Source organism: Arvicola amphibius, chromosome 3, assembly GCF_903992535.2.
Source record: "Arvicola amphibius chromosome 3, mArvAmp1.2, whole genome shotgun sequence".
NCBI lineage: Eukaryota > Metazoa > Chordata > Mammalia > Rodentia > Cricetidae > Arvicola > Arvicola amphibius.
In genome coordinates this window covers 11,799,355-11,819,707 of record NC_052049.1, presented here as the reverse complement: position 1 = coordinate 11,819,707, position 20,353 = coordinate 11,799,355, and the positions used below count along the sequence as shown (strand labels likewise).

The following is a 20,353-nucleotide window of genomic DNA, read 5'->3' as shown; positions in this document are numbered from 1 at the left end:
CATCAGCTATAGTAGATGTATTTAATAGAAAAAGGTGAAACCGCTTTCTATAACTGTAATTAGTATATTCAAAGGAACTCTTTCAGTGTGCCGTCCACATAACAGTTATTAATGAGATGTTTGCCATTCTGTTTTCCATTTAGTCTAAAGACAAGCCAGTGAGTATATTTACAGCACATCTCAATTTAGATTAGCTGCATCTCAAGTGTTCAAGGGTCACAGCTGGCCAGTGGACACTACCGTGAATGGTGCATTTTGGGACCTTTTGTGGCACTGAGTGCTAATATTAGACACAGTGTGTTTCCCAGTCCCAGCTGATACATCTACAACACAGTTCCTGCAACCAAGGCTTAGTGACTAGCATGGTCCTCAACCCTAGACAAAAAGCTATAGGCAACTATAGGCTGAGAGCAGGAGAAACAGTCTTCTCCACAGAGAAGCAGACCAATTAGTTATCCAGTACCAAGTGGTCATCCCTAAAGTCATATGTGTGCATGTGTATATATGTATGTATGCATGTATATGGGTGTATGTAACATTATATGGACTGAGGGGGTTGTATTTATATATTTAGAAGTGTGTGCTGTGTGTGTGTGTGTGTGTGTGTGTGTGTGTAAAAACAACTGAAGAAAAGGGCCATAATTTGAGAGCGTTCAGGCAGAGGTACATGGGAAGGGTGGGAATGAGGAAAAGGTAGGAGGCAAATGATGCGATTGTAGAGTATCTGGGTGTTTTTTGATGTTCTAAGGTGCTCTTGGGAAAACCCAGATGGAGGTGCCTATCACAAAGCGTTACTTCCAGAAACTCAGAGAGGATGCAGCAGCAGGGACTGGAGGAACATGCTCACCTCAGGAGGCCCTGGCTGAGGGATCCCTCCAGTCTGCTCTGCAAGGGAGAGCTGACCTGAGATCAAGGGGTGAAGAGTTAGAAGGGATAAAATGTTAAGGGTATTAGAGCCCCGAAGGGACCTGGAGAACTCTGGCTCTGACCCATGAGGAAGATACAGAAAGAATCCAGGCATCTGACTGGTAAACTGAGGCAGGAAGGCTCCCACCCAGCCAGGCTTGCAGACCTTCCCCCGAGTCCCAGGGAAAGGGCTAGGAGTCTTGGCATTGAGGACTTGTGTATTATAGAGGATCCTTTAGCTGCCCCTGCCAGATTTCTACCTATAAGAAAATCCCCGAAACTCCCCTGGAGATCCAGGTGCCTGAGGGCCGACTAGGGAGCCAAGCCACACCTCAGGTGTACTTACTTGGCTGCAGTCGGCTGAGGGACTGTGAGAAGGGCCAAGATAAGGCCTCTGAAATAGAATGGGCCTTCCCTAACAGCCACAAACATCCCAGGACACCCTGCCTGACATCAGCTGACAAGGCCTCTGCGTCTTTGTGGCATGCCTATCCCCAGGAGCTGCCTGAACTGGCACCGAATGACACTATTCAGAAGTTACCTCCCTAAGGTAGCCTGCCTCATTTGTTTTCAGTGCCCTGTAGACTTGGGCCAGCACAGTGCGTGCACAGAGACTGAGAGCCACTGCAGCCTCTGAGAGGGTGATCGATGCCCCGAAGCTTCGGTAGCTGTCTATCATCCAAATCTGAGATGTGGTGTTGAGGAGAGCCAGGCTCACAATGCGCAAGGAAGGCTTGTTCCCTTTGGAGTACATATCGTACCCAAGTTTGGATGTTGTGGTATCACCTGGGATTTAGGTTCATGTTCCTCTAGACTAAGAATCAAGAGGTTCCTTCTAGAATAACTGACCAGATGTTAGTCCTGGCTAACCAACCAATCATCAGTCCGGAAGCCACAGTGTGACTGCTAATGTGTTTTTTAGCAGTACTCAGAGGGTAGTGCCGTTTGCAGCAGCACATTTGCCGTTTCCTCAGCACCGAGTGCTTGCCCCATGACGACACTTCAGTCACACCAGGAAGCCCACGTGCAGGGATTTGTGGAGAACTTGCCAGAGTCATTGGGATGGAAGCAGTGGCTTTCCACCAGGATCCACATCTGGGTCCAAAGTCCGTGTCCCTAGCTACTGGGTCATAGCTGTTCACTGTCCTCAGGGACAACTTCTGCTGCTGGGAAACTTACCCTGACACGTCACAGAGTGAGAAGACAGGTGATTCAGGAGACTGATGTGTAAGGGTTTCTGCAGCAGAAGGGAGAACTCGGGTTTAACTTTTCAGTGAGAGAGTGGGAACGCATAGCCAAGGAGACAGATGGTCATGAGGGCTGAGGATTGATGGACAGAAAATTGTTCAGAGGGTAAGTGCTGAGTTTCCGATGTGCGCCCAAGAAAGAGGCTCCTGTCCAGGGAAAACTCAATATGCAAATTCATATGCTGACAATATTTGGAGGTGAGGCCCTCGGAGGTACTTAAGAGTTGATAAGTTAATTAGGGTGGGGCCCCTGTGGACCCCTAAATTAGTACAGTTGTTTCATCTTGCCTCATAGTGTTCTTTTTTTTTTTTTTTTTTTTTTTTTTTGGTTTTTCGAGACAGGGTTTCTCTGCAGCTTTAGAGCCTGTCCTGGAACTAGCTCTTGTAGACCAGGCTGGTCTCGAACTCACAGAGATCCACCTGCCTCTGCCTCCCGAGTGCTGGGATTAAAGGCGTGCGCCACCATCGCCGGCCCATAGTGTTCTTTTTAAGTGGTATTTTTGACATGTTTCAGACATGGCAGATGTGTGTGGCAGCCGGGGAGGAGGGCGCGTCAGTTCTTTCCTCCTGCACGGTGTGGCCGGACAGACGGATCTCTGCTCTGCTTTTGGGCTTAGTTTTACTGGCGTCGTTGTTGTGTTGTTTTGTTTTGATGTCCACTGTTTATACGTCTAGGGAAATAGTCTGGGCAGGGTTAAGTTGGGTTGACTACAGTAGTCTCTCTTCATCCACAGGGGGTATCTTCCAAGACCACGGTGGATGTCTGAATCCACGCATTAACTGAACCTGATATGTACCGCTTTTGTACATATAAAACATGTAAAACAGCCATGCATACATATGATAAAGTTTTATGTATGAAGCAGGTAGAGTACAGATCTATAATGTCCTGCAGATCATAGCACGGTTTTCAAATTTTTATTAAGCCAAGAACTTTCACCTTATCGTTTTAAAGGCAGCTCCTTATGCTTTGGCGCCATTATTATAGGTTTAATAATGGTCACTTGGATTTAGGCACTACAGTTACCTTGATAGTCTATTTGATAACTCAAGATGATTATTAAGTGACTAACAAGCAGGTAACATACACATGGTTGGTACTGGAAAAGAAAAATGATCCCCATGCTGGGATAGAAAGAGAGCCAGGACAGAAAAAGGAGGACATCACAGGATGATTTAAGATGAAATTGGTGGCTTGTTGATTCGTAGGACTTCCTATTGGGATTATTAGACCATGGTTGGTTCTGGATAATTGACAACATAGAAAAGAAAACCATGGGTGAGAGGGAGCTACTCCAGTGGTATTTCAGAAGAACAGTGGCGTTAAACATCTTTGTCTCCCTCACTTGCAGTTTACAAAATGTAAAAGTTATCCAGCCCTTGACTGCTCTCAGTGTCCGCCAGCCCAGGCAGCTGCTTTATCAGGAGGACTCTGCCAGGCTTTCCTTCCATTGCACAGCTCACATCTTACTGAAAGAGGCTTCTGGAGACCCAGCTATCAAGTCTGAAATCTCCCTAGCAGGAGGTAGAAGGGATATCCTGGGGTGTCATTTACTGCAAGTCCCTGGAGCTGCCCAATGGCTTTGCTGACACCCTCTTAGAACATAAACGCAAAGCCTTCCTTCGCTCAGACGCGGTGAGCATTCTAGTTTTTATCCTGGAAGGCAATGCCTGGGACTAATCCAGGTTGATACCTGGTGAAGTTGGAAGGGAATATGAGAACAGCTTACAAGGGCACTCTACAAGGGCAGTGGCTTTTTGCCCTTCATTGCTCAGACTGCTTTTTAATCTCCAAGAGATGGGAGTGGGGTCTGCCCTGTTATCCCTGGTGGAAACCGAGTGTTCCTCGAAGCTGCTGTTGAGGATATAGCAACAATATAAAACGTTTATACTGTAGATTTATGGAGGCTGTAGTCACCAAGGAAAGGAGACAGATTTTTTTAGGCCATATGGAATGTCAAAGGAAAAATAAAGTACATTATTAAAAGTTAATGTACACATATTTGAGGAGAGTGTGAGCAGAGGGAAACCTAAAACGCCAAAATTGTCTAGGACACGAGCTTTGGTCTTTTGCCTGTTGTGAGGGCTCTTCTGGCTTTGGCTAGAGGCACTGCCTCCAACCTGTAGGCAACTGTCACCAGCAGGCCATCTAACTTTCTGAGGCTATGATAACATCTGAAAAATCTTGGCGAGAGTTTCCTTGGGTCATTTTACGTTCTGGTTGTTCACTAACTTTTCAGGTCAGCAGTAGTGAGTGGACCCACGGTACCTAGTTTCCAGGACAGAAAGTGACCCTTATGTAAAGACGTGACAGACAGAGCCTCAGTAGGAACAGCCACCGGCTAAGTAGCAACAGTCTGGGATTTGTTGCTTGTGCTGTCTTTATTTTCCATCTTTATCCTTGTGAATTTCACAAAATGCCGCAGAAATACCTCAGGGGGAATCCAGCTGTAGCAAGTAATTTGGAAATGCACCAAGGGTTGAGCGCTCCAAAGTGGTGTGTTACTGTCTCGTGATAGTCGCTGGCACTGTCAGTGAATTCTTCCGGAACTAAGGGATGCTTCAGGGGTGTGTCTTCAGATCAGTGCTAACCAGAAGCAGAGGTCTGTTTAGCTATTTAAGAAATAGATGGGAGAGCCGGGCGGTGGTGGTGCACGCCTTTAATCCCAGCACTCGGGAGGCAGAGGCAGGCGGATCTCTGTGAGTTCGAGACCAGCCTGGTCTACAAGAGCTAGCTCCAGGACAGGCTCTAAAGCTGCAGAGAAACCCTGTCTCGAAAAACAAAACAAAAAAAAAACCAAAAAAACAAACAAACAAAAAAAGAAATAGATGGGAGTTTGGAGAGAGAGAGAGAGAAATTAAAGTGCTAGACTGGTCAGAAGCGAGCGTGAGACAGTGGAGTTAGCCCTCGGTGCCGTCTATGTGCAGGGCAAGTGGTGACATCATGCAGAACCGCTCTTAGCGTTCTAGCTTCTCAGTTCTTACAAACTGCAATGTCTAGTGATGTAGTGCACGGCTTTGGCCTCCAGAGGCTGTTCTGCTAACCTCTGAATGGGAATGGGCTTTCAAGTTATGTATCTGAGAGTGCTCACTTTGGCAGGGCATTTATTTTATTTACTGTGTCCTTTTAGTATCTCTCTCTTAGAGTTGGCATGCATACACCACAAGATCACCAACATTTTTCAAAAGAAAGCAGAAAATTATTTTAAATCCTCTGACTTTTCAATGCCTCAGTGATCTGGAAAACCATTTTTAGCAAAGTCATTATGTAAAATAACCCCATAAAAGACATTTAACACAACAAATAGATCATATGTATTTTTAAAAGGAAAAATTATCACTTTTTAATTATTAGATCTTGCTTTAAGTCTTCCCTTACGTTCTTAATAGGAAAATAGGAAAAGAGAATGGGTTCAGGTTTTAACTAAGTGTTTTTATGAGGTGGTGGTAAAGGAGTCTCCTGGCATTTGGGAAACTGTTGGGAGCAGTGAGACCCCAGATCCTGAATTTCTTGTAATGCCCTGATCTGAGTGCCTACAGCAGCTCTGAGCACGAGACCTTCAGGAGTTCCTGATGGCAGGAGAGTGGTTTCTGGTGGGTTTGGCTGGGGTGTGGCTATCTCTATATAATCTGCCCCTGAACACAATAAAGGGGGCATTCTTGGGGAATTCAAAGATGACCCATGTTTCTGTCTCTGTCTGTGTGTGTCTGTGTTTTTTAACCTCCAGCCCCTTGCCCGAAGCTCGGTAACAGGGTAAAAGCTCACCGAATGCAGACACGGGGGGCGCGGTGCGCGGCAATTGGAGGTCTCCACTGAGATTTCGGCAGGAAACTAGGTACTGTGAAGGGAGTAGCGACTGAGAAATGCCCATCAAGGAACTGAAGTATAAAGTCCCCCAAAGCCACCACAGGGTCATGTGCCTGTGCTTGCTCCCTGTGCTCCCTCCCCACAGAGACACTGTGTGTGTGTGGGGGGGGGGGACTTTTGGTCACGTGGGCTCATGTTCAGTGTGTGCCTGTTGTGAACTGGAGAACCTCGATGGCCCAGAGAGAGCTTTCCTTGCAAATCAGTGTCCCTCACAACTGACTGCCCCATGACTTTGTGGGGTTTTGTTTTTGTTTTGTCTTCCTTGTTTTCTCCTTTTGAGTAAGAGACTTTTTGCTGAGCTGCAGGTATCGTGCAAACAAACCTCCCTCTCTTATTGCTGGGACAGCTTTGTTTTGTTGCTCCTCCCTCCCTCCCTCCCTCCCTCCCTCCCTCCCTCCCTCCCCTCCCTCCCCCCTCACTCCCTCCATCCCCCCTTCTCTCTTTGCTCTCCAACTCCCCATGTGACTAAAAGGAGGAGAGATCTGATAGCCGGAGTGAGGTTTCAACCTGCCTGTGGCCACTGCACCTTTGGTAGGTGCCTAGAACTTGCCAGGAAAAAAAAAAAAAAGAGGGCAGGCAGGCAGGCAGGCTGCTGGGTGAAGTCATCCCTGGTGACACCTTCTCACACGACTTCAGGGAAAAATGCTGGGCCCCTGGGCAACACTCCCGCCCAGCTGCCTGTCAGAGTGCCTGGACTGAGAGGTGACCTCTTTATTTTTAGCTGGGGACTGTCACAATAGTCCACTGGTCTGCTTCATTCAAGGCAGTAGGCAGGCACTCTGCAAGTTTGTAAACACCGACTTTCTGAGTAGAAAGGGAAGAATTCTCCTGCCCGCCGGTGAGTGGAGAGACAGCATTGTCTGGCTGTGTTCGCTGTGGAGGCAGGTGCAGCCGCAGTTACTCTTAAAGGGCAGAAATGCCTGAAGGCGACGACTGTGGGCCAGGCAGAAGGTAATCATGGCATTTTATTTGTCTGGAGTCTGTTTCATTGTTGCTCATCTTAAACATATTGTGACAAGTTTAAAAGTGTTTAAATGAAAATTATAATTCTAGGAAATTTTCTTTGGCAGAAGCTAGCAGAAAAGAGACAAAATTAGTAATCTAAGCTCAGAAATAAATACATGGCAAAGAAGGGTCTATTTTTCCTTGAATACGGAAATAACATCCTGGAACTTTTAAAACTCATTTCCCCACGTACAGTGTGAGTCTAATTGAAGTTTTTGATGTTTCTTTTGACTTGAGATGGTCAACGTCGAAATCTAAGTTCACATTTTTTTAAAGTTTGCATTTTAAAGATTTGACAGGCAGTTGTAAGAGTTGAATACTAAGCCAATTTATCAATTTTGATATTTAAATACTTCTCAAGCTATGGGTTTTGAAAATTCAGTTAGCTCTCTGCCCTGGGTGCCTGGTTGTAAGTGTTTTCATTGCTTTCTTACTGCCAAAGCGTGAGTACCAGGCAGGCAACAGTGCAAGCTGGCTCGAGTCTAGCTGTACCCATGGAGTCGCCCATCCGGCCCAGACAGACATTACGGGAATCAGCTTGGTATCCCCATCGGATTTCCAATTGAGGTCACCAAAATTTGAATCTGAGAGAAAATTACAAAACAAAGAAAGGGCTCATGGGTCATCTTATTGCCAAAGAACAGATGTCTCTAGGAACAAGAGCTCCTCAGACCATTTCTGTAAATCATGTCCTAGGGTATAGGCTATTTAACCAGTTGTGGTAGTTTCCTTTAGGCTGCATTTCTCTGTGGTCCTCCAGTTTCTATCTTTCCCAAATCCTATTAAATGAAAAGGGGACAGATTGGTATTCTATTGAGCAAGTTTCTGGGTAAAATGAGACTATGTCCTTTGTAACAGTGCATGGCACTATCCTTGGAGTGATTGACTAGCGAAGACAACATTTTTAGAGACATTGAAACATCCGCATTGGTTGATAGGTTGGTCCATGGGTGTCATACATTTGTGTCCCCAGACTTCTGAACTTTCCTGAAAGCAAGGCTTTCCGTTTTCTCTAACGCCTAGGCATTCCCTCTGGCTCCATGAGCAGTTTGGGATAGCTGGGCATTTTAAAGGAATACTCAGCTAATGGAAATGCATTGATCAACTGTTTTACACCAGGGGCTCAGGAATCCTTATCATCTGATGGTTCAAGGAGAGAGACTTGGCACAAAGGGAGTGAGCACTGCTCTCCTGAGAAGCAGCATTATCAGAATTAAATAGTAACTAACTGTTGATAAGAAATATCATGAGCTATTTGCGATGTGAACCGAAAAAGCTTTAGCTTTTTCTCTGGAAGTCTCACCAATTAAAAAAAATATAAACAGGTGAAAAGGACCATGTGTGTGCATACACACATAAATATATACATGATAATTACTATTGCCCTCAGGGACTGTAAAATGTTGCATTGCACGTGCGAACCCCTCTCACTCCTATCAGGGATATGAGGTAACATATCCCTGGCCCTCAGTTTTTATTCTGACAGGCTCACTTTTATTCCCAACATTTGGCGGATTTTCTTCATTGATTTGTCTCATGTATTTGTTTGGTTTTTCTTTCTCTATGGAGAAATGGTGAAAGATTGGAGCTAGGCTAGAAATAAAATATTTTTAATTGGGAGATAATTTTTCTCTTGCTAAATTTGAGATTACGTGCCTTTGGCTAAGTCCTTTGGTGCCACGTCTGAAAGAGAAATAACTATTATAGTCACGAATCTGCTGACAGACGTGTTCTCTGGACTTCATTGCAGCAGTTCCTAATTGAATCTCACATCAAGGCTGATTATGTTACTTGAGTCTCATTTTGGAATTTAATGTCCTGGATTGCTTTGTAACTCCCGGAGTGCTAAATAAAAGTTTGGTCTTTGATAAAACAAAATCAATACTAAAATAACCTTTGAAAACCAAGCAAACGAACAAACGACAATAAGAAGCAGTGAAGCCCGCAGGGTAGGGGTGCCTGCCTTGTAGGGGGATGTAGCCTCAGGCTCGCAGACACCATCTGCTAGTGGCTTACAGTCCAGTGGCTCCAGGTCCCATCTTAAATTCACCAGATGGAAGAGGAAACCCTCCTTGTCGTTAGTCAAAGCTGTTAGAACAACACTGGAGGACTCACAACCAGTTTCAAGGTCAAGAGTTGAGGGGAAAGGGCAAGAAAACCTTAGTGAAGCAGGCCCAGAAGGTAGATAGATATCTAAGCTAGAAGCACTGGATGGCAAAGAAGAAAGGGGAGACCTGGAAGGTAGACTAGCTCCAGGCATATGGGAAAGCTGCGGTAGCCTGCGGTCTGCGGCTCCTTCATTTGGTTCCTGCCTTAGAGTGGCAGCCAGGCTGGCCCTGTGAAGTGCCCTGATTAGAAGGGTGATGGGACGTGGAGGAGTCACCTATCCCCGATTCCAGTTGACATGGAAGGAGATAGGCCTGAGGCATGAGGGTGGGATCCGTCCAAACGTGAAACTCGGTTTATGCTTTTAGTGTGTCTTGTCATGCAGACACTCCAACTGGGTAGTTATCTCCACACAATTACCTGTTCACACAGCAGACATTTGTTGACTCGTGGCTGTACCAGTGATGGGTTGGTAGGTGTGGACCCTGCTGTCTTGGAGCAAAGGGTCTGAGGGGGAAGATGGTCCCGGGGTGAAAGAATCCCTAAGTAAGAGCACTCGAGGCCGTAGGGCCAAGGATACACTTTAAAGAGGCAGCATGAGTGAACACCTGGTGTAGGTGCTGAGGCTCTGGTGTCTTTACACGACTCTGTGGTAGATCTGGACTTGGGCGCTGCTGGTCCTCTACTTGCAGTGTAGTGAAGATGTACAAGCTTGTGTGCAAACGTCACCAGGACTCTAGAACTGTGAATTCAATTTGTGTTTCCAAGATCTTTCTTTTGTCCTCTGCTCTAGCGTGGTGGAGACTGTTACATCGCGCCTCTGAAATTCCTGCTCCAACAGTCTTGGATTTCAGGGTCTTCTGGTCCTTCTCTACATTTTGGCATATTTGCATAGCTGTAATTAGCATGTCTTGGGGATGGGATCCATGTCTACACATGAAACCCACTTATGTATTTTACATGGTAAAATTTAGCTTCCTAAGTGTTTTTAGTGTGCTTGCATTGTGACCATGAAATCTGAAGTGGGAGATTTTACTTGTGGGATCATGCCAGCCCTTAGGAAGTTTCAGATCTTAGAGCATTCTAGACTTGGGGGTTTCAGACTAGTCTTGTCTAGCCTGGATTTGTTTCTGGGTTGTTGAAAGGTGGTTATATTTAAGAAATCCAAGGCTTTTTTTTAAACACACAATGGGCTAATTAGTATGAAAATGTTATTAGTGATTGCATTGAATTTTAGTTTTGGAAGATTAAAAGAAATTGATTGGAAACTCAAGAATAATTTCATTGTTATAATAGTTAATACTGGAAGGATTTTAGGTGTGATTTTATGTCATGGATGTGGCCTATCCATTGAGAATGCCATTTCTTTAAAATCTAGACCTGACACAGAAATGTGACCAGGTGCGTCAAAGCCAACTTGGTGTACTTTGCCCTTCAGTTGAGGTGGATTCCTATGAGCAAACATATTTAAGTTTTTGTGTCCTTGAATGTATTCGTGCCACCTTTCATTTGGAAATGAGTGGTGTAAATGAAGCTGACAAGACTGTAAGAGAAGGCATTCTGAGCATATTGCAGACTAGTGTGGAGGCATGCGCAGGACCCCTGATTGGGCCTGGGTAGGAGTGATGTCTATAGATTTTCAGCAGCTGCCCTCTGGGGAAGGAAATGCCCAGTCTTTCAGCATTAGCTGATTCTTGTGGTGTGAATGCTCCCCTCTTCACCAGGCCACTGAGGAGTTAGAGAATTCCCATAGTGGCTCTCACGAACCTGTGGAGGTCACGCAAATGATGATGGGCCAACATCAGCATCAGCATTAGTTTGAACAAGGCTACATCTTCTCTATTCTGTGTCCTGATGGCACTAGTTTGAACAAGGCTACATCTTCTCTATTCTGAAGGCACCACGGATATTTTTCCAAGTTTGGTTGAAGGAATTAATGATTTATCTTTCTCTGTTCTCCCACACAATCATGGAAAATATTTATCACTCTTGAAATCCTACTTTGACCCAGCTGGGCTAATATTTGAACCTGATTAAGAACATGTAGAACACTACAGTCTGTCCTTATTGCAGGGGAGTTTGTTTTGTGGGCAATATCTTAACCGCTACTGAACCAGTGACCTGCTTCCTGAACCCTGTAGGGACCTAACAGATTTCTGGCATTCCCACCCCAGTGAAGCTGATTTCTAGTCTATAAGTAAATGGTGATACCGTCTTTGTTGCCATCACTAAATATGATGAAGGTCTCTATCATTTAATGCCAAAGGACCACAGACTATCTGTGGCAGGCTGTAGGCAGGTCTATCTATCCCTAGTGACTGACAGAGCAAGGTTAAAATTGGGTGGGCTATCCTGGTTTTGGTACCACAAGCCTTTTAACTCTTAATGGCAACTTGGCATCAAAATACATGTCATTTTTTCACTTCTTCATGATGTGTATTTCCAGGTTGTGTAGAATACATGGGAGCATGGATCTTTTCTTGAAGGGCCAGTCTCATTTACTATCATGAATGTATTTCTAAAGAAGTCTTCCCATGGAAGATGTTCTACTGAAGGAAGCTTTAGTTATTTATTTGGGGGAGATAAAAATGTTAATGCAGAAAAGAAAGAACAAAGTAGAAAAGATCAGCTCTAACCCCAGTACCCTGATGTAATTTTATGGTACGTATAATTATACATATATAATGTAATTATACTTGTTTGGTGAATTTTTTGACAGGTATGTTTAGCATATGGTATGTGTACATACACATAGATGTATTTTTTTATTGATTTTTCACTTGAAAGTACTTTCCAGTGGCATCTAAACAACTTGAGAATGTTTTTAAAATGCCTGCCAGAATATCCTACCTGGATTTGCCCATATCTTCTAGTCATTATTGAGATTAATTGTGCCACTTATAAATGAGATGGGACATGCACTATGGTTTTCCTAAGTAGGGAGTGAGGAGATTGGAAGGGAGGAAGGATCAGCTGCCATTTCCTTAAGACCTTGGCCCAGACATGGGCACAGTGCCATTCTCATCATGTTGTATTCGTTGAATGGCCCAGGGGACAAACATCCTGCCCTTTACTACAGTTTCAAAGTGTTTCTCGGCCATTTGAGTTTCCTCTATTAAGAACACCTTTCTTAGATATGTACCTCATTTTTAAGTTGGACTATTTGGTTTTTTTCATATCTTGTTTCTCGAGTTCTTTATATATTTTATATATTAGTCCTCTTTCAGACATGGAGTTAGTAAAAAAAAAAAATTCCCATTCTGTAGGCTGCTGCTTTGTCCAGATGACAAAGGTAGGGTATCCTTCCCCCATACAAGCCTTTCAGTTTCACGAGGTTACGTTTACTAATTGTTGATCATAGTGCCTGCCCTAATGGTGTGAAGGGCCATTGTTAAATTCCCGGAAGCAGTAAATAATAATATGCAAGGGACACACATCCTTAAGCAACATTAACTAGGTCACGACTGAGTTCAAACGTCAGTCACTGTGGTCTGACTCTTGTGTGCATCCCCGTGGCAGACGGGACATGAGAATCTACCCCTCCCTCAATGGTGGCTCAGTTGTGTGGGCACAGAGTCACCTGCTCCCCAGCTCCCCACACAGCTCTGGAACGGGCTCCTGGAGGGTCTAGTATGAACAGTTTATATGTTATTCCAGTTTCCAATGGGACTCCAGGGGGTGCGTTTAGCTCACCTCCTCTTGACCCTTTGTACAATTGTTTAAGCCTATGTGTGCATTAGTGCGAGGCCACAGACTGCATTGAATGAGAAGTACAGCTGTATCTCTAGGGGTTGCTCCCAGTCTCTCACCCTCAACACTGGGTGCCCAGATCTCTTCGGTTCTTCAGTGCAAGTATAAGCCTTTCCCCCCAGATATGTCTGGCCTGGGCTGGGTCATTCCCGAACATGGATCCTGTGCGTGCAAAGGACTAACTGTATTTATGGCTTCTCAGACAAGCCAGGATGCTTACACCATGCATATTATAAGGCCATGAGCAGCCAGAGAGGTGGTTCAGGGTCACACATGCAGATTTCTCTTATACATTGGCTTGAGTTCATCTTACTGGCACTCTGAACTTTCTCGTTCTTATTTCCAGCTCAAGAGGTTTAAGGTTTTCTTCAGTGAATAAAAGTACAACCATTTCTTCCTGTCTACAAATATTCTGGTTCTCCCCACCCCCACCCCCCCACACAAAGATACCAAAATTCTCTCTTGAAACATTCCACGTCCCTTCTAGACAGTAAGGAGGATGGTGGAGTGCACTCTGAATGTTTTCCTCCTTCCCTTCTAGGCCCTCAGCCTCTCGTGGGGCCACCCTCCCTCCATGGTTTCACGATTCTATCTCAAGGTACCAGCTACAAGAGCCAGAGTAGGGCTCAGCCCCCAGGCAGCTTGCTCTGCTTTGGTACTCATGTCCTGGGCATGCGTGTTAAATTTGTTCACAACCCATAATAGATTTTTGGGCACAAAAGGCATTCGTGTAACACACAGATGTAAAAGAGAGCATTGTGTGTTTTAGTCACCTGGCCTTTCAACTTAAGACTAGAGGGCATAAAGGATCAGTTAAGGGTAGGGGTTTGAACACAGTGCCTCATTTTTTGTGTTTGAAAAAGTAGAGTGCTAACGTTCTGGGCAGAGAGGTTGCTTTGAAAACTGGGATTATCTTCAGTCACCAAACTTCTCTTTCAATTAAAATCTGGATATTTTTAGTTTTCTGTGCTTGGCTGGCCCTGATGCTGCCTAAATTCTTTAGATATAACAAGAACCAATGGGGAAAGAAACTCAGAGGAAGGATTTTTGACTCTTTAAACTCTGCTTATGTTTTTTAGCAATTATTTGTGACTCCACCAGAAAACTGAAGGGGTAAAATACAAATGATTTCATGAGGGAATATTGTCCTCAGGCTTTTTGGTCTGAATAGGAATGCCTCATCTAGTGACTTGGGTGACAAGAGGATGTTGAGCAAGGCTATCTGTCTCCACAAACCCTACCACTCCCTTTTAAAATCCATTTCTTCCACAGCCTCCTCAGAACCCATCCATCCGTCTTCACTCTAAGCCTTCTTTGCTCCTCCAGTGTCTTCAGTGACCTCCCTTCTCAGACACCTGATGTCTCAGAATCCCAGACTGAGAAAGGCAAGGGGCAAACCCTGGGTGTAGCAATGCCTGGAGTACATCTAGGTCACAAAGTGTTCTGGGGCTGACATTGAGAAACAAGGGGGCAGGAATGTCCCAGCTGTCCCTGGAGACACATAAGGAACATGATGGCTCGGAGGACAGTCATGGTGCTTGGCTTCTCATGGATCAGTTAGCCCTTTCCTTAGGGATACAGATGAAACAGCGACCTTAAAGGAGGGAAACATCCAGTTCAAGCCATGCCCACTTTCCTACTTTAGCCTTATTTTTGTAGAGTTGGCATGCTCCAGGAGTAGTCTTCACTCACTGGGTAAATACCAGCCAGGTCTATTAAAGAGCTGGCATTGTGACCTGTAGTAGTGTCTCAAAGAGGCATCACCATACTGCAGCAGATCCTTTTTCTAGGGAGGGAGGGCTGCAGTTGTGCTTAATATGGAAAAAGGTGATGGAAAGAAGCAAAGCCCTGAGTGTCCCTTCTGCCTGGCAGCAGTGAGTTATGAAGGTTTCTACATTCTCTTCCTCAGCAGGCAAGCGTTTCAGGGGTGGGGGCTGGTGCTCCCAGAACTGAGCCGACTCCCACACGCATGATGTTAATGAGCATCACACAGTAATTACCGTGATGATGGGGCCCCTTGCCAGCCACATAAACAGAACAGAGGCAGCAATGGACAAATCCTCCTGACTCAAAACATGACCTCTCACTCCAAGCTAGTTGAACTCCTAAGGGCTTCACTTTGAAAGCAAACCCATTTTCCAGTGGAACATCTTAAAATTGTGCCATAAAACTTATAGACTCCACCCGTAGATAAGGAGAGAGGATTACAATGTACTTATGTTCTTAGAAAAGGCAAGTTTTGACTGTGCTGAGAATTGTTTGTAAGAATCAGATTCTCTGGCGTGAGTTTGGCATTTCTGGAGTGGCTTCTATTGTTCACCAGTGATATGTTTTCCCCCATATTGGGGTAAATAGAACAGACTGTAAATAGACCTGTTCTTTTTATCTGGAGGTTCTGGGCAAATTGGCTTTTAGGAACCTACTTGTTTGCTAAGAAAGGCTTTGAGATAGAGATTTCATTATAAAATGAACACGTGGATAAAGGAATTACAAACCTAGATTTAATGGACTTGCTGAAACAAGAAGAGGTCGTTATAGTTCATCTCAAATGTAACAAACATTGGCATTGGCAAGAAAGGAAAGAACTGATACCTCCCCGCCTTTGTCCCAAGAGATGGGGGAAGACATAGGGAGCTGTTGTATCCTAAACATGGAGGGTTTGATGGTCCGTAGTTTCATTTTCCTTGCCAACTCTTACAAACTGGAAGTGGTGCTTGGGGTTCTGGTAAGGATCATGAAGCCTTGTCAGGAAGTTTCTAGAAAGAGTGCTCTAACGCATTAACACAGTCAGCCATGAGTGGGAGGCAATGATATATGTTTGTCTCAAAGCAGGATCAACAGGGATGAACAATCAATACCTTCCCCTTTTTTCTCTCATCTTTGAAAGGCTCTGTAAGGTTTCAGTGGCTTTGATGGAACCTTCACTCCTTCATTAGTTACCAAGGCTCCAACATTTAAGACCTTGGCAGTTATTACCCAGGCAAAGCTGAAGGTTAGGGCTAAAGCTGGTCTAAACCTCTAGCCCAAAAGCTATTTTAAGCCTTGCTGTTGCGATGTTGCACATCAAACCTGGCAGAACTGCTTTGCCAGTGGTACAATAGGAGTCCATGTGTGTGCATTTTTCTTACTGTGTCCTACAGGATGGTTTTCCGTCTGACTTCTGGGAAACGTTCTTTTATCTGGAAGAGGAAAGGCTTAGAAGTTGCAAGGGATGAGTTCTGATCTGGGTGCTACTTTTCTTGGCTGCCTGATTCCTATCAGATTGTTGTCAGGACTAGACGTAACACAAATAAAGCACTAATGTAAGTTTGAGCACTTGGGACATTCTCAATAAATAAGAGGGCCGTCTTTATAGCAGGTATCTTAATGGCTCCTGGTTTGGTTGCTAGGTTTACTAGTACCTGCCTCCTACATGTAGCTATGTTTCTGAAGCCCATGACACTCTGAGCTAGTAGACTGCTGTGGTTTGTGGGGAAAAATATCCATCCTGTTGCCTGCTTTCTAGGACAAGTTTTATTAGAGCACTATTGTGCACTTTCACATAAATATGTCCAGCAAAGACATGAATATTTACTTTCTGGCCTTTTACAAAAAACGTCTGCCTACCTCTATCTTAGTATACAACTACTTCCGCCTTTAGAGCTGTGTAATTTCCGAATTAGCTGTATTTATCCTCACATCTCTTTGTGCCCATTGTTTTTGTGCTGGTACTTGTGCAGCTTAACGGAAACTACTGAAATAAGAGAACACAAGAAGTGTAGCTGTGGTCCATTCTGCTGGTTGTTCCCAAATACTGAGCTTTCCTTTGGCAGTAGAGCCCCGGTTTCAGCTAGAACATGGCCACTAGCAGCTGAGCTCTTTCCTCAAGTCACTTTCAGGTATGTTACCAGGGTCTAGCTGGTAGGAGGTGAGCAGAAGCTTAGTATACAATGTGTAGGTCCATGACTTTCAAAAGGGGAACATTTTCTTGATACCATTTCTTCTTATGGTGGTGATGTGGATGGGTTAACTGAGTAGCTGATGTTACTGTCTTGGACCATTTGGAGAAAATGTGATTTGAGAATAATTGAGCAACAATGCAGAAAGGGTCTGGGGTTGTAACACCATGGATTTCCCCATATCCGCTATCACATAGAAAAATGATCGACTTTCTTGCTTAAGCCTGTGTTACTTTGACATATGATATAGTAGGAAAACACATCTTTCTAAAATGTATTTCTATAAAAATGAAGCTGAAGGCATTTGAGTTGGCAAGAGTAAGTTGCTGCGAAGTTGGGTGGGGAGAGAGGTGGAGGTCTTCAGAAAAGGGGGGAATGAATATTATCAAAATACATTGTATGAAACTCTCAGAGAATTAATAAAAACATCACTTAAAATGTGTAGACAGAGCCAGGTGGTGATGGCACACACCTTTAATCCCAACACTTAAGAGGCAAAGGCAGGCAGATCTCTGCCAACCTGGTCTACAGAGTAAGTTCCAGGACAGCCAGGGTTATTTTGTCTCAAAAAAACAAAAAAAAAGTGTAAGCAGAACAATCACAAAGGGGAGAGAGATAAATATTTTAAAAGTCCCTATATTGATTGTGCCATTAAGTTTTTACCCATTTGTAAATAAGTAAAATTAGAAATTAAACATAATTTAAAATTTTTATATAAATATATATAAGGAAATCAGTCTTTGTTCCTAGCTCTAAATCATTTGATGACTTTCTAAGTTCCCAGGACTTATATATAAGCTTCCTACTTTCTGGGTTGAATTGGATATCTTCAGATTTGTTAATCATAAATCAGCTTCCAAGTTAAAAGATGAGTCTATGAATATCAGTGCCACACTCTGATTAACATGATCTATAATTGATACATAACCTAGACCATATTGACTAAGAGGGGTTGTTATGTAATACTGAAAAAAACATATTACAAGTGACCATTGTTGGTAATATCATAGCATAAGCTAAGATAGTCCTTAAAAATTCCTGTCATGGAAATCTGAGAATGACTCCCTTAGTCAAGGTGGCAGTTAGCTGTAGCCAGCGTTTGGGTGTGTTCTCTCTTTCTACTCTTAAACTTTAGGATCTCTAGCGCCATGTTCACACTGAAGTCCAAGGACTTGGCCCTAATCAAATGCAGAGTTTTTCGAGGTGTATTTTACGAACTTTGTCAAACAAGGAAAAAATCCTGGGGAAGATAACGTGTAGGTGGTCCTCCTGGATCAAACCTGCTAAGTTTATGGAAGGCAGGCCAACAGGACAACTGCTCCAGCCCACAGTTCCCAAGAGCCTGATAATCAGCCAAGACACCAAGTGGTCCATCGCTTATGAAAGATGAACTACTTCATGGTTTTAACTTTTCTCTATGCTAGAACCACAGACATTGATATACCCTGACTGTGACATTTTATGTTTTAATATCCTTGTAACAGCAGAGAGTTATTGCCCTTTTGCCAGCCTGTGAGGAGGCCTGTTATCTGGGAACCACTGTACCTTAGATCTGACATTACAATAGTACCTGATAACTGCTGTCCAAGATGCCCCTGCCCATGAATCACCAGGAAGCTTTAAGCAGTGTTGTTGGCACTGCATATTATTTTCGCCTCTAGTTAATATAAAACTCTAAGTCCATTTTCACGAGAAAGTAAATATCCATTTCACAGACATGTAGGACTTGAAGTATTCAGTTTCCTCCTGCTTCAGACTTCAGATGCTCTTGGAAGTGTGAAAGCCTGGGCCCACAGATATTTCAGAGGGGACCACAATTCCAAAAAGCAGTCAATGTCTGTTTATGTTCAGATCCATATTTACTGCAAGGAAGCCCAGATTCTCCGTGTGGAATAGTCAGACCCTTGAATACCCTACCTAGTGGGAGCCACACTGGAGATCCACCTGCCCCTCCTCTCACAGCCTTTATCATAATTACTTAAAAGGACACTTATTTCAGTAATTCTTATGATACAAGTAGGTTGATTAATGACAGAATTCACAAAATTGGTGCATTTCTCCACTAGTCATCCATTTGTATCTTAAAAGTGTTTTATGGAATATTGATATAAAAGTTAGATGAATCCAAACATATATCTAATCGTTGCCTGGGGTGTTTTATGGCTGTGATAAGTAGAGGGGTCACTCTAAACCTGTTGCAATTGGACAGTTTCATTTGTATAGTCCAGGGCATCAAGCCCAGGGAATAGTGCTGCCCACAGTAGGCAGATCCTCTCAATCAATTAATGTAACTCCTCACAGCTGTTCTCAGAGGCCCTTCTCCCACTCTCCTCCCAGGGTGATTCTAGACTGTGTCTTGTCGATAACTAAAACCATCACATCACCCCCCCCCCAAAAAAAAATAACTCAAAACAGACACCTGGCAAAGCAACGTTGAAGATCTCTCCCTGCTTCTTTCGTATATTGTTCATTTAAAAGGGTTACTGTTCATTAGAAAGAGGTGGGTTTTTTTTTGCCCAGCAAGCTTCTTTAGTTTCATTTGACTGTGTCTACATTCTCAAAGAGCTTTCACCTCGGGGGTAGGGTTCCCAAGTAGGTGAGGGTAGAAATGTTTAACACCTATAACTGATCTACTTGCAGGTGTGGAAAAAACGCTTGGGGTGGCCAGACTCCCTGAAGGGATGTTCCACAGTAATTCTATTTTTGTGGTTCTGGATGTTTCTCACCCAGGAAAGTAAATGATTGGGGTTGATCAGAGAGCCATTTCTCTGTATTATTTTTTCCCAATCCTGTTCATATTAGTAACATATAGTGTACAAACAAAGTAGAATAATTATTACCTCTTATTAGCTGTGCATTTGTGCATCTGCATGTGCCTGTGTGCCAAATCAAAGGCCATCTAAAATCATTTTACAGTAAACTATGACCCTAGTGGAGAAGAGGAGGAATTAGGCCCCCCAGATCTGAAGAGATGTGGTCGGTGGGCAATACCCATGACCTCCCTGTGCTTTCTGATATCTCGAAAGTAATTTCCCGAAAGTGCTTTTGGCTAGCCAATGATCTCCAATATACTGCTTGACATTTTACACACACATAAATTGCAGGTGGCGCTCATTAAATTCCCCTGCTCGTCGTTGGCAGAAACTTGAGCCAGCTGAGAACCCTGGTGGCAAAGATAGGTATCTGTCACCCACAGGTAAGAATGAAGGGGCCGAGATGAGCAGGCACCTCTGTCTAGACTGTCCATACAGCTGTCCCAGACTCCTTTAGTTATATTGTATTCCATTTCATTCACGAATATGTGTTTAACAAGGACGGCTTCTGGAGGAGATTGATAGTGTGTGGAAGGAAGCAGTAGAGGACTCTAAAGAACTCGTTCCAGGCTGCCCTTCATATTCACACGTGCTGACTGCTATACTCTAACTCGGATACACGGAAAGAACAACCCTTTCCATTTGAAGGCAAATTGCTATTGGTAGTTGTGTGTATAAGGAAGTGGAGGAAATGTATTCCTATAGAAACATCCTCTACAT

The 20,353-nt window shown here is 43.9% G+C and overlaps 1 protein-coding gene across 4 annotated transcripts in view; it reads left to right on the top strand.

Moving 5' to 3' along the window:
• Retreg1 (reticulophagy regulator 1) overlaps positions 1-20,353 on the top strand; it is a 129,423-nt gene that overhangs the window by 87,624 nt on the left and 21,446 nt on the right. The window contains exon 1 of one of the 4 annotated variants that reach the window (XM_038323856.1): positions 2,099-2,259. The exons of 2 other annotated variants lie outside the window; for them this stretch is intronic. In XM_038323856.1, the coding sequence (XP_038179784.1) occupies positions 2,237-2,259 (23 nt within the window). In that variant the 5' untranslated portion in view covers positions 2,099-2,236. Of the gene's footprint in view, positions 1-2,098; positions 2,260-6,837; positions 6,973-20,353 lie in introns of those variants that run through there. One more of the 4 variants, XM_038323855.1, reaches the window with a different exon arrangement.